The following is a 22,224-nucleotide window of genomic DNA, read 5'->3' on the forward strand; positions in this document are numbered from 1 at the left end:
CCTCCGCCTGCCATGGATTTTCAGCTGAGGTGCTCACCAGTGAGTGAGTGAGTGAAGTCTGCCTACTAGTTAATTCCACCGAGATGCAAGTATCTGCTCTGGTAGAGAGTGTGGGTGACAGTTGCGATGCCTCTTTGAGGCTCGTCTCCGAGATGTCTCCCTTGGAGCTGCTCGGGTTTGTGATTTCCAAAGGGTGTGAGGATGGTCCAGACTGGATGACTGTTTGACCTACAAAGGCAGCGAGATGGCATTCGTGTATCCCGAGGCAGACCAATGGGAGAAAGTTAACTCTTGTAAGTCTTGTGCCACGGCTGCATGTGTTGAAGTTCTCACTTTTGCCTGCTGCCCCCATCTCACCCTCCGCACAGATAGAATCCTGCTCCTTACTGGTCAGCTAAAGGGCTCTTTATTCAAAGGGCGTGATTGTTCTTAACTCGGACATGTCTTGGGCAGGCTGTGCTCAAGTTTGTGCTTGAGTTTGTCCTGCACTGAGACAGACAGGGAAGAATCCTGGGAGGTCAGACAGTGATCACGACTGATATGCATGGGAGGAGGGAGGGAGCAAGCATATTGAAGTAGATTACCTACTGAGAGGACCATACAGGGTTTGGCGGGGGGGGGGGGGCGTGGTTAGGGAGGCTGCTATGGCAGATGTTGGACCACATGAGGTAGCTGTGTAAGTGATCACCATGGAGGTGCAATGGGTCTGTTAATGGAGGCTTGAGGAGGCAGACTTACCCTGGCTGCACAAAGGTGTCACTGATTTCCTTGCAGCACTGCAAACCTGTCCTGTTATGTTATGGAGTAAGCTGCATTCACTATCAAGGCCACAGCCTCCCAGGCGGGGTTGGTGGCCTAGCTTGCCAAACATCTGACCAATCCATCAACAGGACTTGCAACAAGTGGCAGGGAGGTGTTTAAAAGGAGCACCCTACGGATTGCAGAGATTATGTTTAACCGAGGTGAGCGAATCAAAGGCAAGCTGTCACGAGCATGGTGTGAAACACGTGGAAAAAGACATTTTGCTGAAGAGGCTGAATGCACAGCAACTTTTCCCACTGACAGTACTGGCAGCATTCTCTCCGGTGGACTGGGTGACGCCCAGCCCACCGTCATGTCCTACTGACATGCTGAAAAGGCACCCAATATCACGGACTGCTGGACCTCCTGAAGAAAGATCTTCAGGAGCACTCTGAGGCCAGGTGATGAACCTCCTGAGAATGAAGATTGATCTCCAGGAACACGTGAAGCTGGAAGATGGAATCTCTACAGGCACTGAATGTGGGAGGCCCAGATGCCGACAGAGCTGAACAATAAACTGAAGTCCCCTTCCTCGTCAGTGGTTTAGCAGAATTTTATCTCTGAAAAGGTGTCATCAGGAAAGCATTGTAACACATGTTCCCATTATCTTTCACTTGTTCTGCAATGTGAACCGCTGTTATAGAATCCAAGGAACCATATCTCACAACAAGCTAAACCCTTCAATATAAGATTGCAATGTAACATTTCTGGTACATCTAGCATGATGGGTTATGAATGTGAGATGTGGAGGGCATGGAAAGTCTCCTGTACTGCCTCTGGAAAAGTTATGTTGATTCCTCATTGTACTGTGAAGTTGTGGGGAACGCAGATTTGACCACTCAGTAAATTAGCGCTTAAAAATCTATGGACCCAATTTTTATTCTGTGCAATTGGGTGGATTTTGAATCATTTTCCTGTGACGTAATATGTGAAATTGCCAAATTATCCCTATCACCGGGAGAGCAAGTAAGGCAAACATAAAATAAATGCCCGAGAACTCACTGCTACAAAGGGGAAACACCAGACTGTCACACAATAGTACTGTACCCAGAAAGTGTTCTCGATACAATATTAAATACCGTATTAATAGGTGGCAAGAATAATTACATTTGACAGCTGAATTGGAGGTGAAACCAATGTAGGTAAAGGGGCATTTGTTCAGAGTATAACAAAAATTATCCAGGGTTAAAAGATGAAAACAAATCACTTGGCCCAAACCATTGCTAGTGTTTGTCCTCCACAATGGTTTGAGTGTTTTTCATTTCCCTGCTACAACCTGATTAATGTAATAATCTACTTCTTAAATCCTTGAGTTTTAATCTGTTTGAACCTCTAAGTCAATTCTCTCTACAGCTTATACTTGTTTCTTTAACAATATTGTCATTTGACCTCATCTATTCCGTCCCTTCAAATGTTATTCAAATGCAATCTGCTCCTGTTGCTCTCTCAACCCATTCAGTCTATCTTCTTCCAAGGCACAGAGGCTTCAAAATTCTACCAATTTAATATTTATTCTCTGACCACAGCTGTATCTATTTTTTTGGTCATAGTACCTGTTCCTTTATCTGTCTTTTTCCTTGCTAATAACTCACCTATTTAATTTTCTTCCTTTTACTATATTTGTTCTTGAGGAGGCAATGGCCTAGAGGTATTATTGCTAAACTATTAATCCAGAAACTCAGCTAATGTTCTGGGGACCCGGGTTTCGAATCCTGCCAAAGCAGATGGTAGAATTCAAATTAAAAAGTAAAAAATATCTGGAATTAAGAATCTACTGACGACCATGGAACCATTGTTGATTGTCAGTAAAACCTACCTGCTTCACTAATGTTCTTTAGGGAAGGAAATTTGCCATCCTTACCTGATCTGGCCTACATGTGACTTCAGAGCCACAGCAATGTGGTTGACTCTCAACTGCCCTCCAAGGGCAATTAGGGAGTGAGCAATAAATGCTGGCCAGCCAGAGATGCCCATGTCCCAAGAATGAATAAACAAAGGATAAAAAGGCATGTATGATTCAGTCTATTCGGGTCTTATAGGGGTATAACAGAGTAAATGCTATGGACAATTTACAACTGGAAAAGGGTCTGAAACTAAATAGTGAGAATAAGGCAAGAAGGAACAGGTTCAAATAAGCAAAATGCAAAGTAAGGAGCAATGTTAAAAAAAAGTTCTTCACGCAGTGAATGATCAACCACATGTTGTGTGGCATTAAAAGGCAAGTTGAACAGGTATCTTGAGATCATCTTAATGACCAAGATCCATGATAATCCATGCAAAATCTGAAACTGAAAACAGAAAGACGTGTGGGTTAAGTTGATTGGCCATGCTAAAATTGTCCCTTAGTCTCAGGGGGATTAGCAGGGTAAAAATGTGGGTTTACGGGTATAGGGCCTGGGTGCATTGTTGTCAGTGCAGGCTCAATGGGCCAAATGGCCTCCTTCTGCACTGTAGGGATTCTATGATTCTGTGACAGTTCTACCGCAGACAGAGGAATAGCTGGCAAGCGTCACATATCCCAGTGGGTTGGGAGAAATGTTAAATGGTGCAATACCTGCAAAAATTTGTACTTCAGATTAAGGAAAATCAAAAATGTTATTTACAGTTACAAGTTTTCAAAAAACACCTTTATAGCATTATTATTGTCAGACTTGGCTTAGGGACGGTTATGCAATGGCAAACTGGTAGTATCACTGGACTGATAATCCAGAGGTCCAGCTGTGGGCTCAAATCTCACCACAATAGCAGGTGGAAACTCAATTCATTACTAAAACCTGAATTAAAAGCTCATCCCAGTAATGGTGAGCATGAAGACATCACTGAGTGTTGTAAAAATTCATCTGGTTCACCAATGTGCTCTAGGGAAGGAAATCTGCCAGATCTTGCCTAGGTATGACTCCACACTCACAGCATTGTGGTTAATTCCTCAATGCCCTCTGAAATGGCCCAGCAAGCTACTCAGTTGCACCAAACTTCTATAGAATAGGAATGGAATCAGAGGAACGACTTGGCATTGACCTAAGCACCAGAAACAACAAAAAACACCCCAAATCCTGTGACGATTTTGAGTGTTATATTTTAAAGCGGAAGAATTTAAATTAAATTAGAACAGCACAGTGGTTAGCACTGCAGCTTCACAGTGCTAGGAATCCGAGTTTGATTCATGGCTTGGGTCACTGTCTGTGCAGAGTCTGCACATTCTCCCTTTCTCTGCACGGGTTTCCTTCTGGTTCTCCGGTTTCCTCCCACACTCCAAAAGATGTGCTGGTTTGGTGCATTGGCCAGGCTAAATTCTCCCTCAGTGTACTCCAACCGGTGCCAGAGGGCTGGGCAACAAATGCTGGCCTTGCCAGCAACACTCACATTTGAATATCAAAAGTATCTTCAGTCTGAAGGTTATGTAAACATGCCCCATACAGAAACTTGAGCATACAGCCTTCATTGAACAAAAGTCCCAATTTCAGTGGAAAATGTCAATTTCCGTGGAGCTGTGAGTAAGCTTCCACCTTGGCCATTGTGAATTAGTTCATTTCAGGAGTTATCTGTATTCCACCGCACTAATTTCTACAGAACTGAAACAGCTTCTGTAATAGATGAGTGGTATGTAATACTATAGCCATTGAGTAACAAATTGAAAATCTATGTCATGTCACTACCTGCTTATTCTCTCACCTGTGAGATGGCCACAGTGAAAGAATGCTTTTACATTTTGAAGCATGTTGGATCCAACCTAGTGTTCTCTGCTTTACCAAAAAATGATTCAAACACCCAAATTGTAGCAAGAGTCTCTCTTATAACTGCATATTTTCTCTGGCTTCCAGTAACTTGAAGCTTGAAATATAAATCCAATGTATATTAAGCTTAATGCAGAAAATTTCTACTGTTACAGCAAAAGGACTACCATAGACTGATATATTTCCTTGTCAAGTTGATGCAACATTATATATGTATATCTCTGTACTTACAGCTTTGTATCTGACCAGATAATGTCGGATAGGGGAACCACCATCATCCTGCTTGATCCAGTTTACTTTGAAGACATTTCCATTTCCGAGCACTTTTCCTTCAAGTTTTGGTGGGCTTGGTTCTCCTACAAGTTAATGTTGGTAACACCACATTTCTTATCCAATAATGCAAATTTTTAAAAAAATCTAATAACATCACTACATTTACTCAGAAGACATCATTAGCTTTATGTTGATTAATTCTTTTAGACAAACTCTTGCAAAATAAAATTTGGTTTCAATAACTTACTGAGAACAGAACTGCATTTAAATGATTCGTAATGATAATGTTCGCTTCATTGTAGTTTGTAATTTGGTTTCTTTAGTTACTTATGCAGAAGGAAAGTATACACATACTTTCAAACATTGCAATGCTTGGAAGTTTTACTTAATTAAAAATAATCAAAATTGCCAAGAAAGTTCTGAAGTTCGCACTTGTTAAATTTGACAAGTATTTGACACTGAATTATGCAATTCTCAGCTGTGGTAACATACTTTAAGAGCAGATTTCGACATGGCCCACTGTCACCAAACCCTCTTGCACTAACGCCCATCTGGCCCAGGGCTGTATGTAAAGGGTCTAAGATGAACTCTTCAACATGGTAATTTAGTGCTGCTCAACACTGAGAAGATCATACTGTGGTATGATCAAGATTATAAAGAAAATCTGACAATTAGGTAAAAGTAGTTCATAGAACTTCTTGCTGCAGTCTCCCAGCTCTGTTAAACTATCTGCAGGGATTACTCTGACCACTGGTCTCTGAATGTTTATGCTACTATTTTTGATAAAATCAAGAAAATAAAAGTGATTATATTGTATTTTAATTTTATAACAGATGCACCACTGAGGATTTGAAAAAAAATGAAATGAATGAGCCAGGAGAAAACCAACAGTCCAGAAATATAATTTTTCATATAATTCAATGAGAAATACACAAGTAATATCTGAGCAAAAACGATTTTAAGTGTTATATTTTAAAATAAAGGGGAAAATTTAAACTAAATTAGGGTGGCACAGTGGTTAGCACTGCTACCTCATAGCGCCAGGGACACAGGTTCCATTCCTGGCTTGGGTCATTGTCTGCATGGAATCTGCACGTTCTCCCCATGTCTGTTCTGGTTTCCTTCCACAGTCCAAAATACGTGCTGGTTAGGTGCATAGGCTATGCTAAATTTGGTGTGCCCGAACCAGGTGCCAGAATCTGGCAACTGGAGAATTTTCACAGCAACCTCATTACAGTGTTAATGTAAGTCTACTTGTGACACTAATAAATAAACTTTAAACTTAAATCTTTAAAACCTGTTTTCCATCCAACTGTTTGAAATGTGATCGAAATGTAGGAAAACAAAATTTAATCTCTGGGCATCGAGATACTGACATTTCCTGTTGACTGCAATGGGAATTGAAATAAAAGAAAATCTGCTTTTTAAATTTTGAAATACCCAGTAATTTCTAACCTTTTGTGCCAAATATATATCATGATTGTGAGACACTGATCACAAGTAGCAGCTAATCCCCAGTATCTAGGAAACCTGATAAACATCAATAAGCTATCAGATACTGCTGGTGAAAGTGAGAGGAAACTGAAAGCTTCATTTTTAGTTATAAATTACCCTTCAGTGTTTCAGATTGCATGATGTATTCATTATACCAAAATGATAAATTACGAAATAACTCAAATAATAATGCAATTCTGCTCAACCAGATCAGTTATGTGGAGTGGTGGCTCTTGTAAGGAGGCCAGTTGATATCAAGACCATTAAAATAATATTAAAATAAATCTGTAAATGAGACTTCCAATATTTCATGCATGAAACAAAGCCATATTGTAATTCCATACATTAACATGATGGGTAAAACCAACTCTGAATTTCTGCCTGATATTTGGTTTAAAGTGAACAAAAACCAATGCAGGTGTGGCCTTTTTCTTGACATCTATTAAACCCTGAGGGTTTGAAAATAGATAAGTCCCCTGGTCCGAATGGGATTTACCCTAGGATTCTCTGGGAGGCAAGAGAGGTGATTGCGGAGCCTCTGGCTCTGATCTTCAGGTCGTCGTTGGTCTCTGGTATAGTACCGGAAGATTGGAGGACAGCAAATATTGTCCCATTGTTTAAGAAGGGGAGCAGAGACTTCCCTGGGAATTATAGACCGGTGAGTCTTACTTCTGTGGTGGGTAAGGTTTTGGAAAGGATTATTAGAGACAGGATTTATAGTTATTTGGAGAGTAATGAATTGATTAGAGACAGTCAGCATGGTTTTGTAGCGGGTAGGTCGTGCCTTACTAACCTTATCGAGTTCTTTGAGAAAGTGACCAAAGAGGTGGATAGGGGTAAGGCAGTTGGCGTGGTGTATATGGATTTTAGTAAGGTGTTTGATAAGGTTCACCATGGTAGACTTCTGCAGAAAATGCAGATGTATGGGATTGGGGGTGATCTAGGTAATTGGATCAGGAATTGGCTAGCAGATAGGAGACAGAGGGTGGTGGTTGATGGTAAATATTCGTCATGGAGTTCGGTTACGAGTGGTGTGCCTCAGGGATCTGTTTTGGGGCCACTGCTGTTTGTAATTTTTATTAATGATCTGGATGAGGGTATAGTTGGGTGGATTAGTAAGTTTGCTGATGACACCAAAGTCGGAGGTGTGGTAGATTGTGAGGAAGGGTGTCATAGTTTGCAGGGTGACTTAGAAAGGTTGCAGAGCTGGGCCGCGAGGTGGCGGATGGAGTTTAATGTGGAGAAGTGTGAGGTAATTCATTTCGGTAGGAATAACAGATGTGTTGAGTATAGGGCTAACGGGAGGACTTTGAATAGTGTGGAGGAGCAGAGGGATCTAGGTGTATGTGTACATAGATCCCTGAAAGTTGGGAATCAAGTAGATAAGGTTGTTAAGAAGGCATACGGTGTCTTGGTGTTTATTGGTAGGGGGATTGAATTTAGGAGTCGCAGCGTCATGATGCAACTGTACACAACTCTGGAGTATTGTGTGCAGTTCTGGTCCCCACATTACAGGAAGGATGTAGAGGCTTTGGAGAGGGTGCAGAGGAGGTTTACCAGGATGTTGCCTGGTATGGAGGGGAGATCCTATGAGGAGAGACTGAGAGATTTGGGGTTGTTTTCGCTGGAAAGAAGGCGGCTAAGAGGGGACCTTATTAAAACATATAAGATGATTAGAGGTTTAGACAGGGTGGATAGTGATAGCCTTTTTCCTAGGATGGAGAAAGCTAGCACGAAGGGGCACGGCTTTAAATTAAGGGGGGGTAGTTATAGGACTGATGTCAGGGGTAGGTTCTTTACCCAGAGGGTGGTGAGGGACTGGAATGCCCTGCCAGCTGCAGTTGTAAATGCGCCATTTTGGGGGCGTTTAAGAGGTCTGTGGATAGGTTTATGGACGAAATGGGATTGGTTTAGATTAGTGGGTTAGTGTTTTTTTTTAAAAGCTGGTCGGCGCAACATCGTGGGCAGAAGGGCCTGTTCTGCGCTGTAATGTTCTATGTTTGCAATGGCAACTAGGGCAGGGTGGGGTGGGGTGGGGGCGTAGAATTGGCTGACAGATGATCCTCCTGTTCATCGTACTCAAAGTAAAGCTCCTGTTTTGTTAATACCGCCTCAGGGTTAGTTTAGCAGCTGAAATATCGATGTGAGAGAGAGCGACATGGCCAGAATATCAAAGGTTGATTCAACAACCTGCGGTTACACATCTGCAGATAATAAAATCAACAGCTCTTCAGAGGTATAAGCAAAAATATGACAATAAGCCAAAGGAGGGAATATTATTAGGGGTAAGAAAGGTTCCGGATATGGGACCTTGATGGCTGAGGAGTGTTGCAAGGCAATGGGAAGGTAAAGGGTGGGGCAAATATAGAAATAGAGTCAGTGCAACAGAGATCGAGGTGTGGGAGGAATACAGATTTAATTCTACTGCTGTACCATTTACTGAGAACTACACCCTCTTTCTATTCAAGTGCCAGCCATGAGTGGGACGGGGGTGGGGGCAGAGGTGGGAGTGGTGGGTGGGGGGGGGGGGGGTGATTTTCTGACCTTATTGTGTCTGATGCCAATTCTGGGCAATAGTGTGCAAGTCTAAAAATTAGCTCTGTATCCGATCCCTTTCTAATTGCGCAATCCAAAGTCGCATCCGGAAGGCAAGAGGCCGATTAGCATATTTAATATAGCGTTTAAATATGCAAAGCCTGTACGACGCTGGATTCTCCCAAGTCTTGGGATCTTATAACCTTTGGGCACGGTGTGAGACTGGCGGGAATCACTACTGGCCATGCCATGGGAGGGCTTGGCCAGTAGTGATTCATACCATGGCCATGTCATGGAGAGGCTTGGAGGCTAGTGAAACCCCCAGGTGATCAGGGGCATGGCTGGGCAATGCCCATCTGGCAAATGGGCAATGTCCACTTTACACCTGGACAGTGCTGAGGAGTTTGGGCCTAAGTGAGGATGGGGCTTGATTGGGGTGCTTGTGTGGGGAGTTGGGGGTGGGTGGCTTGTGTGGTGAGGAGCCACAAAGGGGGGCATGATGTGGGCATGTCAGGGGTCATCCAAGGAGACCCAATGCCGTGGCCCAAGTTGGGTCAGGGCGGGAAACATGCTGCCGATGAGTTTATGATGCTTAGTTCGGCCTTTGGTTTTATTTACTGCTCAGAAATCGAATGATATTAAATAAATGTTGTTTGTGCAATCATTGTTTTCAATAACTGTTACTTGCTGATTGCATTATATAAAAATCTGCAGGACACAGCAATAAATGCAATCATTTAAGAGCACACTAAATTAAAAAAGGTGTTATGACTTCACTGAGTCTCCAATACAAGAGTCACCACCAGACATTCACTCTGTTGTTAGTGTCTACCTGAAGTTAGGCTATCAGGTCATAACCGTGTTTGCAAAATATTATACTTTCACCAATAAATTCATTTGAGGCTATTAACACATAATTGGTTAACTTATCAAATAATAGTTTTGTAATTGAAACAAATAGCGTTATGCTGTAACTTAACAGGTTAGTGACATTCCAAAAGGCATTAACAGAAAAACAGTTGCTCCTTGTGAAGGCTGATTCCAAATGGTACGACAATTCTACACAGTCCAATCACTAATTGTAGGGTTACTCCTTTTTCTGGGCAAAATAAAGAAGTTAAAGAAGAAAGAAGCACCAACACAAATCATGCTTGATCATGCAAACAATTTTTCATACATCATATTGGCGAAGATTATGTAACTACGTGATTTTCTGGCTCTAAATGAAGAAAAAGACTCAGTTAGCATGCATGTGACAGTCCCATTTACACCAAGTGCCTTCTCACATACGCAAATATATGCAGAGATTTTGAGCAAATAATCTTGGCTTATAGGCATACTGCTGGCTTTACCATATGCCACTCTCTGGCCAAAGAAACACATCCGATAGTCCTGGGTTATGTTTAATTCGTTACTCTATAAAAATGAGAATGGGATATTTTACTCATTTGAATATCCAATTTCTCTCAGGTAGCAGCAGTTAATTTGGCACCAAGTCACATTAAGGCATCGTGACACCTGTAATAAAGTTTTCAAATCATCCTTTTCCACAGGTCACAGACCTGAAACGTTCTATCTGCTCTCCCTCCAGAGATGCTGCCAGACCTGCTGAGCATTTGCAGCACATTCCATTTTTATTTCAGATTTCCAGTATTGGTATCCTTTCCATCCTGCCTTGTGCCAAACACACAAGGGTGTAAATGGTACTAAAATAAAATTCAAGGACAATGCCTAGATGAAAGAAAATGCCGCGTGTTGTTTACTGAGTGTAAGGAAACTATTCTTGCAACTGATTAAATGCAAATGGTAATGAAAGACACACAGGTGAAAAGCCCATGGCAAAACCAGCCCGTAACCACTACAAAATTGGCATGCATGGGGGGGGTAATACAAATCTCCGCCTCTTTTGATCCTTCTGGATGTCGCCCAATAGGCTTCAGGAGGAGGGATAAAACTACTTGCATACATGCAGTGATGCTTGTGAGTTACATGTGTTAGTTTTGATCTGCATTCTAACCTGCCTAGATGCTTCCCTCTTAAAAACCAAAAAAAATTCAAAGACAAAATCCAATGGAATATTCTAACAAGGTTCATGACATTACAAGAGTTACATTTAGGAAACAGTCAGAATGATTTTTAAAAATTTTTAGCAGGGAAGCAACTGCAGAAAAAAAATCCTTGCTTGTCAAACTTCTGTACAGCTTAAGGCAGGTGTTTGTGTTAGTAATATTAATATCACACATTTTAACCCTGTATACTTGGCAACACCCACAGAGCTTTATTTTGTTTTTTTGTGACAATTCAAACACTGGATCAACAATTTACTTGAAATGACAACAGGGTTAAAATTTATTTTTTGCACAAACGAAGCAGTTAGCAGGGCAGAAATCTCATTACCATCCATTCATTAATTGTATTTTTGAACCTAATTACTGGAACAAAATCTATAATTTAGCTTCAGACGATGTCAACATTTTACAGGCCCAATTTTACAGCTCTAAATTTAATATGACATTCAGTTCCCGTTAATCGAATTACGATGATGGCCTTGACTTTTGGATATTTCAAACAAGTGTTTACTTAAAATGGCAATAGGAATGAAATTTATTTTATGCCTGCCAATATTTGGCTCAGCTGATCTTTACTATTTAATCACTTCTGTCATTTTCCTCTTTATTATGTTACAAAATCTATTTTTCAATATGGAAATCTGCACAAGTGGGTGAAAAAAAAGCTTAGAAATTTAAAACCAGCATTGAAGTTATTTTTTTGGAAAATAACATCAAATGTCTAAATCTACTTTAATACTTGAATAAATTAAAGTCAATAACTGCATTGTACCTATGTTACTATACATGATTTTTAGATCATTTCTACACATCAAAAATTACACAACTGTTTTTATGAGGGATTATTTTAATAAGACCATGTTAACTGGCAAGTAAAAATTAATGTTCAATTAGACTGCAAATCAGTCCCAGAAAATTTATGAGTAAATTTGTTTTGTAAATTATCAATTGGTGATATGGCACTGAAAGAAATACTAATATTACAACAACATAAGCCACTCAAATATAAGAAAGATCCATAACTAGAAGATTTACAGCGAACTCGACTAAGCACAAGCATGATTTAACAGTGTTACATTCTTTTTCTCTCTGTTGAAGATAGAGAGCTCTCTGGGACACAATTTCTTTCATTTGAGAGCGTTTATACTGAGTGACAATTAAATATTTGACAGTGGTGGACAAAAGGAAAGACATCAAAACCAAGTACAATTCTACCCTAATCTGATGTTCGCACACAAACTTGCAAAGCTCGCTGCATAGCAATCAAAATTACTTCTCGCTAATCCAGGGATAGGGATCACAAGAAAAGCTTCTGCACCACCAGAGCTGAGATAGGTAAAACTTCAGAGGCCAGATAAAATCTAAGTCTCTGCAAATACATATAGTTTGGTTGCTGGATAAATCCAGTGAGCCTTTGGTGGAGACTTTGAAGTAGATGCAAACACATTGAGCCACTTTTACTGGCCCTGTTACACTACATCCTCAATCGTCCCTCATACATCTCCATCCAAGGTCTTTATATTTTTAGTTGTTTACTTATGATCAATTTTACCTATTTAAAATACTCTGTTCATTTTCATTTCTAAAAAAAATTTTGTTGCGTCCTTTGTCCCTCTGCTCTATCTGCTTTGGAGGTAGTAACAACGTGGGAAATATTTCATTAATTAAGGAACAGCTTGTTTTGACCCAAAATAAATAGAAGACTGCCATCATCACAACACAGAAACTAAATCTTGATGCATCAAACAGGAAGGAGTTATTGGAGCACATGTATGTGCGGCTACAGTTCAGACAAAATCTGATCGGTGTGTGTTAACGGTTAAACTCTATGAATTGAAAGGCAGACTAAATTAACTAAAGGTTTAATTTCTTATGAGGATAAAAGCTAAATGTCCATACAGATAAAAAGTGGTTGGCTGGTTCGATTGAAAACTTTTCCGTTTTGGTTTTCATTCGTCTACCATTTTGTTTGACACCTTGGCCCCTTTTTTTCCAGATTGGTTCTGTAACATTTTACTTAATACATAATTCCGCTTTTAATCAGACAGTTATATAAAATTTCCGTAAAGCTCAACTATATTGAACCCTTTTAAGAAACTTGCTCAGTGTGTTCAATTTATTCAACCAATCAGAACAAAGATTTTACCTTCTGTTCACCAGCGTGGACGACATCATCAGCACCATGCAAGCCACATGACAAAGTCACATGATACGCACGTACATGATTGGTTGAAAGGAAAGTGGAGGAGAGCACATGAAAAATACAAAATTAAAGCTGATGTAAACATGGGCAGGAATAGAGTTACAGACTGAATAAACCAAAATCAAACCAAAAAACATTAAAATACAAATGGGGCGTTGGGATTTTTTAAAAATCAAACTCTCTGGTAGCAACACAGATCAGCAGTATTTCCTCTGGCTGTAATTGTAAATGAGAATGTTTAGTTGTTATTTTTTTTTTAAAATGGCAAAGCATTTTGTTACAGCAATGCAATTAGTCTCAGGCAAAGCTTGATCATTCTCCTTAGTAAAACTGATCGAATTGGAAAATCAGTTTTTTTCTCCCCACCACCCCAGGAAGGCCCTGCCTGTGCTCTCCCCACACAATCGTTAATTCAGAGGAAACTCTGCAGGTTTACAAAACAGTAACACTTCTTTTCACAAACACTTTCTACATAGACTTCCATCACATGTTGTGAATTTCGTCATCCGCAAAGCTCACAACAATGTCTGAATTTTACATTATTCAGCACCAGCAATTTCCATTTGATTCAGGGAAACAGCAAATAGAAGATGTGTCTTAAGACACAAATTTTATTCTGTAATATAGCGGGATGCAAGGGCAATGATTCAGCAACTGTGTGGTATGAATGCGAAATGATGTGGAAAAGGTTTTAAATAAAACCTGCAATGAGAGTTTTGGTATTGCTGCTGTCTGGAACATCTGACAGTCTACAAACAACGTTCATTACAGCGCACAAAGTATGTTAATAGTCGACACGTAGAAGCCCTCAGTAGTCGAGTCCTGCAGATATGCCCCGCAGAGGTCTATTGAGAGAATAAAGAATAATTTTCTGAAATTGACTGCGATCATTGAGCATAATATTTGGGTTAAGAAAAGGCAAAAATAAACTGTGTAGACTCCAGTGCTGCTTTCCATAGAACCTAAACAATTGATCAATAGTTTCCAGAATGGATTTTAGGAGTTTGCAAAAAGCGACATCCAAGTACATTTTGCTACATTGAAATAAAGATGCACCAGAATTCTGCAATGTTGAAATAAAAATGGTATTAGTGCTACATTTAAGTAAAAACAAAATGCATTGATATTCTTTTATCTTGCAATAAAAGTGATATTAGTGCTGCACAAAAATATGCATTGCATTGATATTCTTCCATCTTGAAATAAAAATGATATTAATGCTGCATTATAAAAGTTGGATTAATATTTTCTTCATTAGTGAAAGGGTGCAATGAATATTGTGTTTGCGCTGAAATAGAAAGTAGATTAACAGTTGCTCCATTAAATTTCAATTCATAACTGCACTGAGAAATAAAGTCATGTTCTATGGTTAAAATAAATTCCCTTTATATTCCAAAGCCTTTGAAAATAACAAAAGCTAAGCATTGCATAATAGTGGTTTTCCATTCAACTGTTTTTGAAGTTAATTCCATATTTAAGTTGATTCCAGTTAACAATAAATCCTTAATAGTCATTTAGAATGAGGACATTTTCTTGTGATTGTAAAATGGATTTTTTAAAGAAATCAAATTTTTGAGATTTGAATCGTGTAGAGTGAGGTTAACAGTCGTACAGTTCCTCAGACTGTAATTGGGGGAAGGAATTTCCACTCCTTTTTTCGGTGGGGGGGGGTACAGTGGGTGAATCACTCTTTTTGGAAAGAATAGTCTCTATCTCCGCACAAGGGTGATTGCCTTGGGGAGCGGTATAAATCCCTGCGTTTATCAAGAATGAAATAACAGCAGATTGCAGTGTGGTACTGGGTGTATAGACAGGCAGATAACTCGTATTTATTTCCCTTTTTGGAGGAAATAAATGCCCACAACAACCGAATAAGAGTCTTCACATTTATCCACAGACAGCAAAAGTTGCTAATGTAAATGGTGTTATCCATTATCAGTGCCCAGCATGTGGTTTTAATTGTGATGGAAGAGAGATTAACTGAACAATCATAAGATTAACAGTTGCAATTGAATTGCAACTGGGGACGGAGTTTCTGCCCCCGTTTTCAGGTGGTGCAGGGGATTTGGAATCTGCGGCACAAGCAGGAAATCCCATGGGAGTCTCAAGACGCAGTTAACGCCAGCAGAATTTCCCAGTCCAATACCACCGCCCGCCACCCACCCCCCCAACCCCCAATTGCAACCGGAATACTGAAGTTTAATGCCGGGTCCCATTTGAATGCATTTAAGCATAGTAATCAGGCTTTTGCATCCGATAGTTTCCTTGCTGTTGAATTGTCATTCACAACAGGTTCCCCTAATGCCTGGCAAGCATAGCCTGCAGGAAGGCACAGGTGATTACAATCCCCTGGGTGCAGAGAGAGGGGGTCACGTCTGGTTAGTACCCTGGTATAGCACCGACATTACCCACCACCCCCTAGAGGAGGCAATGCCAGGGATATTCCACAGAGGGGAAGAGGGAGGGTGTTCTGTGGGGTGGGGGGCTTCTATTTTTAATTGTTTGTATTGAGTTTCCCTTTAAAAATGGTACTCCAATCTTTTAAAAACTAAGTTGCTGACGGGATGAGGTCATTCAGCACCCCCCAGTTCCCCGCTCCGCAGAGTGACATTGTGGGACTTCACTTTTTTTTAAAAGGAATCCCGAAAAATACGGCAGAGAGTGTCTACCTTTGGAGCTGCCGGTTTCCATGCCGTTTTTCCTACCAACTGCCCCACTCTGCAAAACAATGAATAAATTCCACACTGTATTTATAAGGATCCTGTTGAGTGGTTACTGACTATTGATTCTGGCACCATAAGTAGCAAACTTGCATGGCTGTTCTTGGCAATGTTCTCTCCTCCCCTCCTTAAGGCATGACTGCTGACCAGGAGTAGGATATCTGGAGAAACATAACTTCGCTATTCTAGAGGCACCCAAAACCTTTTGTGAAACTCCCGACTACAACCTATGCTTGGATCAGTTAATTCAGCGTAGACTATGGATCAAAGTCGTGACCTTCCTGGTCCATACTGCTCAGCTACTCATTGAATAAACTTGCTCAGTCTTTGAAAGAGCAGGTCATGTCAAATCTAAGGCATTTTCGAAGGTGAAATAAATATAAATACAGAATTACTTTCTTGGTACAGCCCTTATCTCTGCTCCCTTAAGCCCAAGGAAAGTAGACATGTAACAGATGTGTCAGACAATCTGTTCTGCCATTCACTGATAGGCTGGCCGGATAAAAGCCCTATTAGGACTAACGTCTCCAGCATTAGATTGTTTGTCCGACATCCAGTACTGAATGAACAGAAATTTCCTCCTGTTACATACTGGGAAAACTGAAGTCAGTATTTTTGGTCCCAGCTCCCAACTCCATTCCCGAGCAATTGGCTCTGTCCCTCTCCCCAACAAGTGCCTAAAGCTGAACCAGATTGTTTGCAGCTTTGTTTGACCCGAAATGAGCTTTCAAACACATATCAGTATTGTCAATAAGATTGCTTATTTTCACCTCTGTATCATGTAAAGACATTAACAAACTTTAGTCTAGTTCAAAGATATGAAGCTGGGCTTTAATCCTCAAGGGGGATAGCAACAGTTGTGAAGCTTTCTCACCTGGCCCGCCCACCTTAGGACAAAGTGCCCACAAGGACCTGATTTTCACTGCTGGGGGACAGGTGTGGGCTGCTGTCCGACCAGCTGAGCCTGGAAAAAATTCGGGTGTAGCCACAGGGTCTGCTGGGTGCAGAACTGGCTGTTTAGAAGGCCTGCCTCAGTGCTGTTTTAACAAAAGCAAAGGTTCTCCAACCCTCACCAGCCCCTCATTCCCCAAACATTCTCCATGTCACTTCATTACCTTGTCTGTCCTCTACGGCTAATCATGGCTTCATGCCAACACAATGCTGCTCATATTTCCCATGCCAACGTATTCCCTGATCCCCTATGGTTCTTAATGCCAAACTGAGGCACTTCTATGCCTCTTCTCCTACTCTACAATGTATAGAAGCAATGACAGCTATAGTGACAGTAGGTTGTAAAGGAAAGCTTTTAAAAATTAATTGATAACTTTCCATTTTCTTAAAGAACAGCCTTCACCACAGCCAATAAAAATGTTAATCAACCAGACCCTTTAAAATAGGTTTATACATATTCATACATAAGGTATTTTGTAAGAGGGACAAACATATATTAGGGCACATACTGTTGTATCATACCATTCAACTGCCCTTTAACAGAAACCTTTTACTTTTTGCTCCGAACATTTTTTAATAGCATGACTGCCAATATTTGTGTGCCCAGTATAGCATTATGGGATCAAAAACAGCTTATTTTGTGATATCAAAGGCATTTTGAACAAGATTCACAAATCCCAAGAGTAAAAGATCTGACTGCTACATTCAACTTAGCTTTGTATTAATAGTCTCATCCTCTTTCTTGTTTGCTTTGTTTGAACAAAACATCACAAATAACACACAACACACCAAAGGGAAAACAAAGACCCTTTCTTAATAAACCGATGCTCATGCAGTCAACATTGTTTGATAAAATTCAGTCAGAAACTAATAGAACTATCCCATGGATACAACTGTGGCAGATCGCCAAGTATTTATCACTCGTCACAAATGACTAACTAACGCGGTCAGTGGGGTTTTCTGGCCTTGCGCTCCCCAAAACTGGAAATTTATGCCCGAGGTCAATGGACCTGTAAATCGTCTGCCAAACTTTCTGTCCCATCTGCTGTGTGTCTTCCCAATGGCAAAGTTTTGCTGAAAATATCAGGCCATTAGTGCGCATGTGCCGAGAAGCGGCATGCTAGAAATCTAGTGCGCAAACTTCACTCCAACAGACTTACTGCTAATTTCTCCAAGAAAATTATAAATTGGTATATAAATTACCTCCCTGTATACACACACAAGAATGCTGTTCTTATCTGTATAGGGCACAGTAATGAGCATGAATATACAATTTGTTCACCAGATTTTACAGCAACTTCCACACAGATGAATTAAAACACCAAACAAAGTCAACAACTGAGACATACAGATGTCAATGGGGATTAATATTTCATCACTCTACTTCTATCTATGGAGCTACAAAATTTCACACAACCCACTGCGTGTTTTGCGGTAGCGGAATCTGCCCGCCATCAGCCAGCAGTGGGATCTTCTGGTCCCACCACTGTCAATGGAGCTTCTTGTGGAATGCACTCCTCGTCAGCATGAAACCCACAGTGAGGCTGCACCATCGGCTGGACTGGAAGACCCACTGTGTGCATGGCTGGGAAGGTTCACTTATTGTATCTGAAAACTGTAATCACATGTCTATTTTACCACCACCAAATTGAGGAGAAAGATTGCTCCCGCCACTCTGATAATGAATTGCATCCAGGTCTAGGAATTCAATCTGAAATGATTCATATTCAAATTATACAATCTGAAAATACGTAGCTCTTATTACATAGCTATATATTTGAAATTAGCATAGCAAGAGGTTAGGTAAGGCTAACTGCAACAAGCATTCTCCTCTTCAATTCTGAAAACTCAAATTTCCTTTCATGAGTAAAGCTACAAAGTTATTTTTACTTTCTTAAAAGGTAGCATTCTCAGGCACCATAATGGAAAATACTGACATAAAGAACTTGCAAACAAGAAAGCACCTTTATTGTCTGTTAATATCCCTCATTGCTTACATAGTTTAAAATTCTGATGTTGAATTCTAAATCAACAAGAAAACATTAATAAAATGGGTTTTTAATTTTTCCTGAGGATCATTTTCAAATGTTGCAGCTTTTCAAGGCTGGGGTAATTGTGAAGCATTAAACAAAATATGTTGTATATTGGCAGCTTTCTATAACTTTTTTTTAGCTCCCAGTACTTCAGATTAAATCAACCCTTTTCAAAAAAAAGTTTCGAACTTTGGTACAATTACAGCCCAAAATATTACAATTTTTTTTTATCCATTTGTGGGACATGGGCGTCACTGGCTGGCCAGCATTTATTGCCCACCCCTAGTTGCCCTTGACAAGGTGGTGGTGAGCTTGAATCGCTGCAGTCCATGTTCTGAGTTCTAACTTGTTGAAACAAACAATTCTAAAGAATCTATTCCAAATTCGGAAATGTTAGATGCTGCAACTACACATTCATGTTCAATCGAAGTTTACGTGCACCAAATCAAGGTTACAGTAAATCCAGGCAACTATCATACAGCAGCCAGGCCATGAATACTAATTACTGACTTGCTATTTCTTCAGGAAGGAAGAGCGAGCCGGTCTCTATGGTGGCACAAATCAGGATGAAGAAAATAGTCTAAAGTGAAAACTCCTCTAAGGTATTAAACTATTCTCAAATAACTCAATGTTCAGCAAGTGTTATTCGCAATTCACTTAAGATATGCTGGTTAGTAAACAGTGCGTAGCTAAATTATATAGTAGACCATAAAGTAAAGCAGTATGTGCAGATTAAACACCACCCTCTTCATTAACATAGCAGTCATTTGAAACTAAAATCATGCCAACGGGGTTTATTTCAGGGTTAGCCTTCCAGATATAAAATTGTAGATTTCAAGGGGCAAGGTTTAATAGTCTAGGTAGCAAACTCATGCCATCAGATTTCAAAGCTCTTACTTCCCTTTCCAAAAGGAGCCACTTTTTCGGCTGCCAAATAAATGTTGCAGTGACTGATATCTGTAGATTTACAATCTAACCTTTAACAGTATTTGAATGATTCGACAATTAAACACAGTTGATAGTAGTCACAGCTGGGAAAAACAGAGAGCTGCATGCAAAAATACTCACTAGCTGAATCAAGTGATGGAAAAGGAGATGGAGACAGAGTAGCTAGAGAAAGGAAAGGCAATCAAAAATGAATTAATGATAGCGGTTTTAATTCTCAACTGACACATAAAACCCAAATATGGGCAGTGATGTACATGGCGAGCATCAAAAGCAGCAATATCGTGTGTAATTTAAAGCACACATTTCAAGAAAATGCAGCTGGTCAGTTGCAAATTTCAAAAGTAATTGACAAGAAGTTGTGACAAAAAAAACACATTGATGGACTGGCAGGAGCAGCAAATCTAGATCAAAAGTTAACTGCATATATAACATATATACAACAGATTTTCTTATATTCAAGCAGCTGGATTTTTCAGCCCAGCACACACCCCCACTTTGGGAGACAGGTTTACGGGTGAGATGGTGGGGGAGCTTGCACTTGGGCATCACATCATGAGTGCTGGTTTACTCACCTGCCCTGCTGCAATTTTACCAGCACTGGGGGAAGACATCAGAAGTTAAGGGTCAGTTGAAGTCCTTAAGTGACCAATTAGCTGTGGGAGGTGGGGGAGTAGGGCAAGTGTCACCTTTAAGGGGCTCCCTTTGCTCAGTAAAGCCCCCTCCTCCCTCTGATGTCTGGTAAATGACTGCAAGATGTGCTCTAGATATGCTCTAACTTTTAAGCCAGGGATGGGGACCCTGCCTCTTTATCCCACCCCTGTAAAACCCAGCCCAAGGTCTACATGAGCCTAGTTGTATGTACCTCGCTTTCAATCAAGCTATTGTTAAAGAGTTAAGATCACTTGGTTCTGTATATAGTTGATATTATGCACACATCAACAACACTGCAGCTTGTAAGTCCTTTGATCATTTATTCCAAAATACATACTTGTTACGAAAATACTTGCAGGCTCCAACTAGTGGAAACTGGATCCCCGTGTCAGAAAATTCATAACCAAAGCTACTCCTAACATAAGGACTTACTTCACAATCTCTTAACAGCTGTAAAATCACTGAGAAAACAACACGTGTTAAGTTCTTACTTGCATTTACTTCCCTAAATTAAATCCACTTATTGTGAGTTTATCTTTGGAATAGATTCTATGCCTTTTGTTAAAATAAATCTCAAAGATTTATCCTCTGTTTATCCTAGCTGTGATCCTCATTCCTCAAAATGAACCTTCTAGCAGAAAATGTTGTGTCATTCGCACAATTTATAATTTACAACTTAATCTAATAGATGATGAAGGGTCATCCTGACTCAAAACACTGACACTATTCTGTCTCCACAGTGCTGGGGGGAATTTTCCCATCCCACCCGCCATGGGAATCGTAGCGGGCAGTGGGGTGGGGGGACCATACAAAGATCCGTTGACCTCGGGTGGGATTTTCCAGTTTTGGGGCGAGCGCAACCGGAAAATCCCATCCAATGTTTCCAGACTCGAAACGTAGGCTTTATTCTCTCTCCATAGATGCTGTCAGACCTGTTGAGATTCTCCAGCATTTTCTATTCTTGTTTTAGATTCTAGCATCTGCAGTATTTTGCTTTTGTCTTATAGAGATAATATTGTACAGGAGAACATGCCCCTATCTACGTCAATGGGGACAAAGTAGAAAGAATCAAGAGCTTCAAGTTTTTAGGTGTCCAGATCACCAACAACCTGTCCTGGTCCCCCCATGACGACACTATAGTTAAGAAAGCTGACTAATGCCTCTACGTCTTCAGAAGACTAAGGAGATGTGGCATGTCAGCTACAACTCTCACCAACTTTTACAGATGTACCATAGAAAGCATTCTTTTTGGTTGTATCACAGCTTGCTACAGCTCCTGCTCAGACCAAGACTGCGAGAACTACAAAAGATTGTGAATGTAGCCCAATTCATCACCCAAACTAGCCTCCCATCCATTGATTCTGTCTACACTTCCCACTGCCTCAGCAAAGCAGCCAGCATAATTAAGGACCCCACACACCCCGGGCATGCTCTTCCACCTTCTTCCTTCAGAAAAAAGATACAAAAGTCTGAAGTCACGTACCAATCAACTCAAGAACAGCTTCTTCCCTGCTGCAGTCAGACTTTTGAATGTACCTACCTTTCATTAAGTTGATCTTTCTCTACACCTGAGCTATGACTGTAACACTACATTCTGCACTCTATTGTTTCTTTCTCTATGAACTCTATGCTCTGTCTGTATAGCGCGCAAGAAACAATACTTTTCACTGTATACTAATACACGTGACAATAATAAATCAAATCAAAAAATGATTTGGTTTTATTGTTGTGACATCGTAAAAGCATACTAAAAGCATACAAAAGGAATAATCATGCTGAAAACAGCTAGTGGGGAAAAAAAACCTCTCTGCT

General features: G+C 40.4%; 1 protein-coding gene across 17 annotated transcripts in view; it reads right to left on the minus strand.

The window, feature by feature from the left end:
* LOC145359853 (neural cell adhesion molecule 1-like) overlaps window positions 1–22,224 on the minus strand; it is a 515,972-nt gene that overhangs the window by 68,705 nt on the left and 425,043 nt on the right. For 16 of the 17 annotated variants that reach the window (XM_080214669.1, XM_080214666.1, XM_080214670.1 and 13 more), the window contains one exon: window positions 4,767–4,891. The exons of the other annotated variant lie outside the window; for it this stretch is intronic. In XM_080214669.1, the coding sequence (XP_080070795.1) occupies window positions 4,767–4,891 (125 nt within the window). The remainder of the gene's footprint in view (window positions 1–4,766; window positions 4,892–22,224) is intronic. 17 annotated transcript variants of the gene reach the window in all.

The sequence above is a fragment of the Carcharhinus amblyrhynchos genome, chromosome 29 (assembly GCF_965287045.1).
Source record: "Carcharhinus amblyrhynchos chromosome 29, sCarAmb.v2.hapA, whole genome shotgun sequence".
Lineage (NCBI taxonomy): Eukaryota > Metazoa > Chordata > Chondrichthyes > Carcharhiniformes > Carcharhinidae > Carcharhinus > Carcharhinus amblyrhynchos.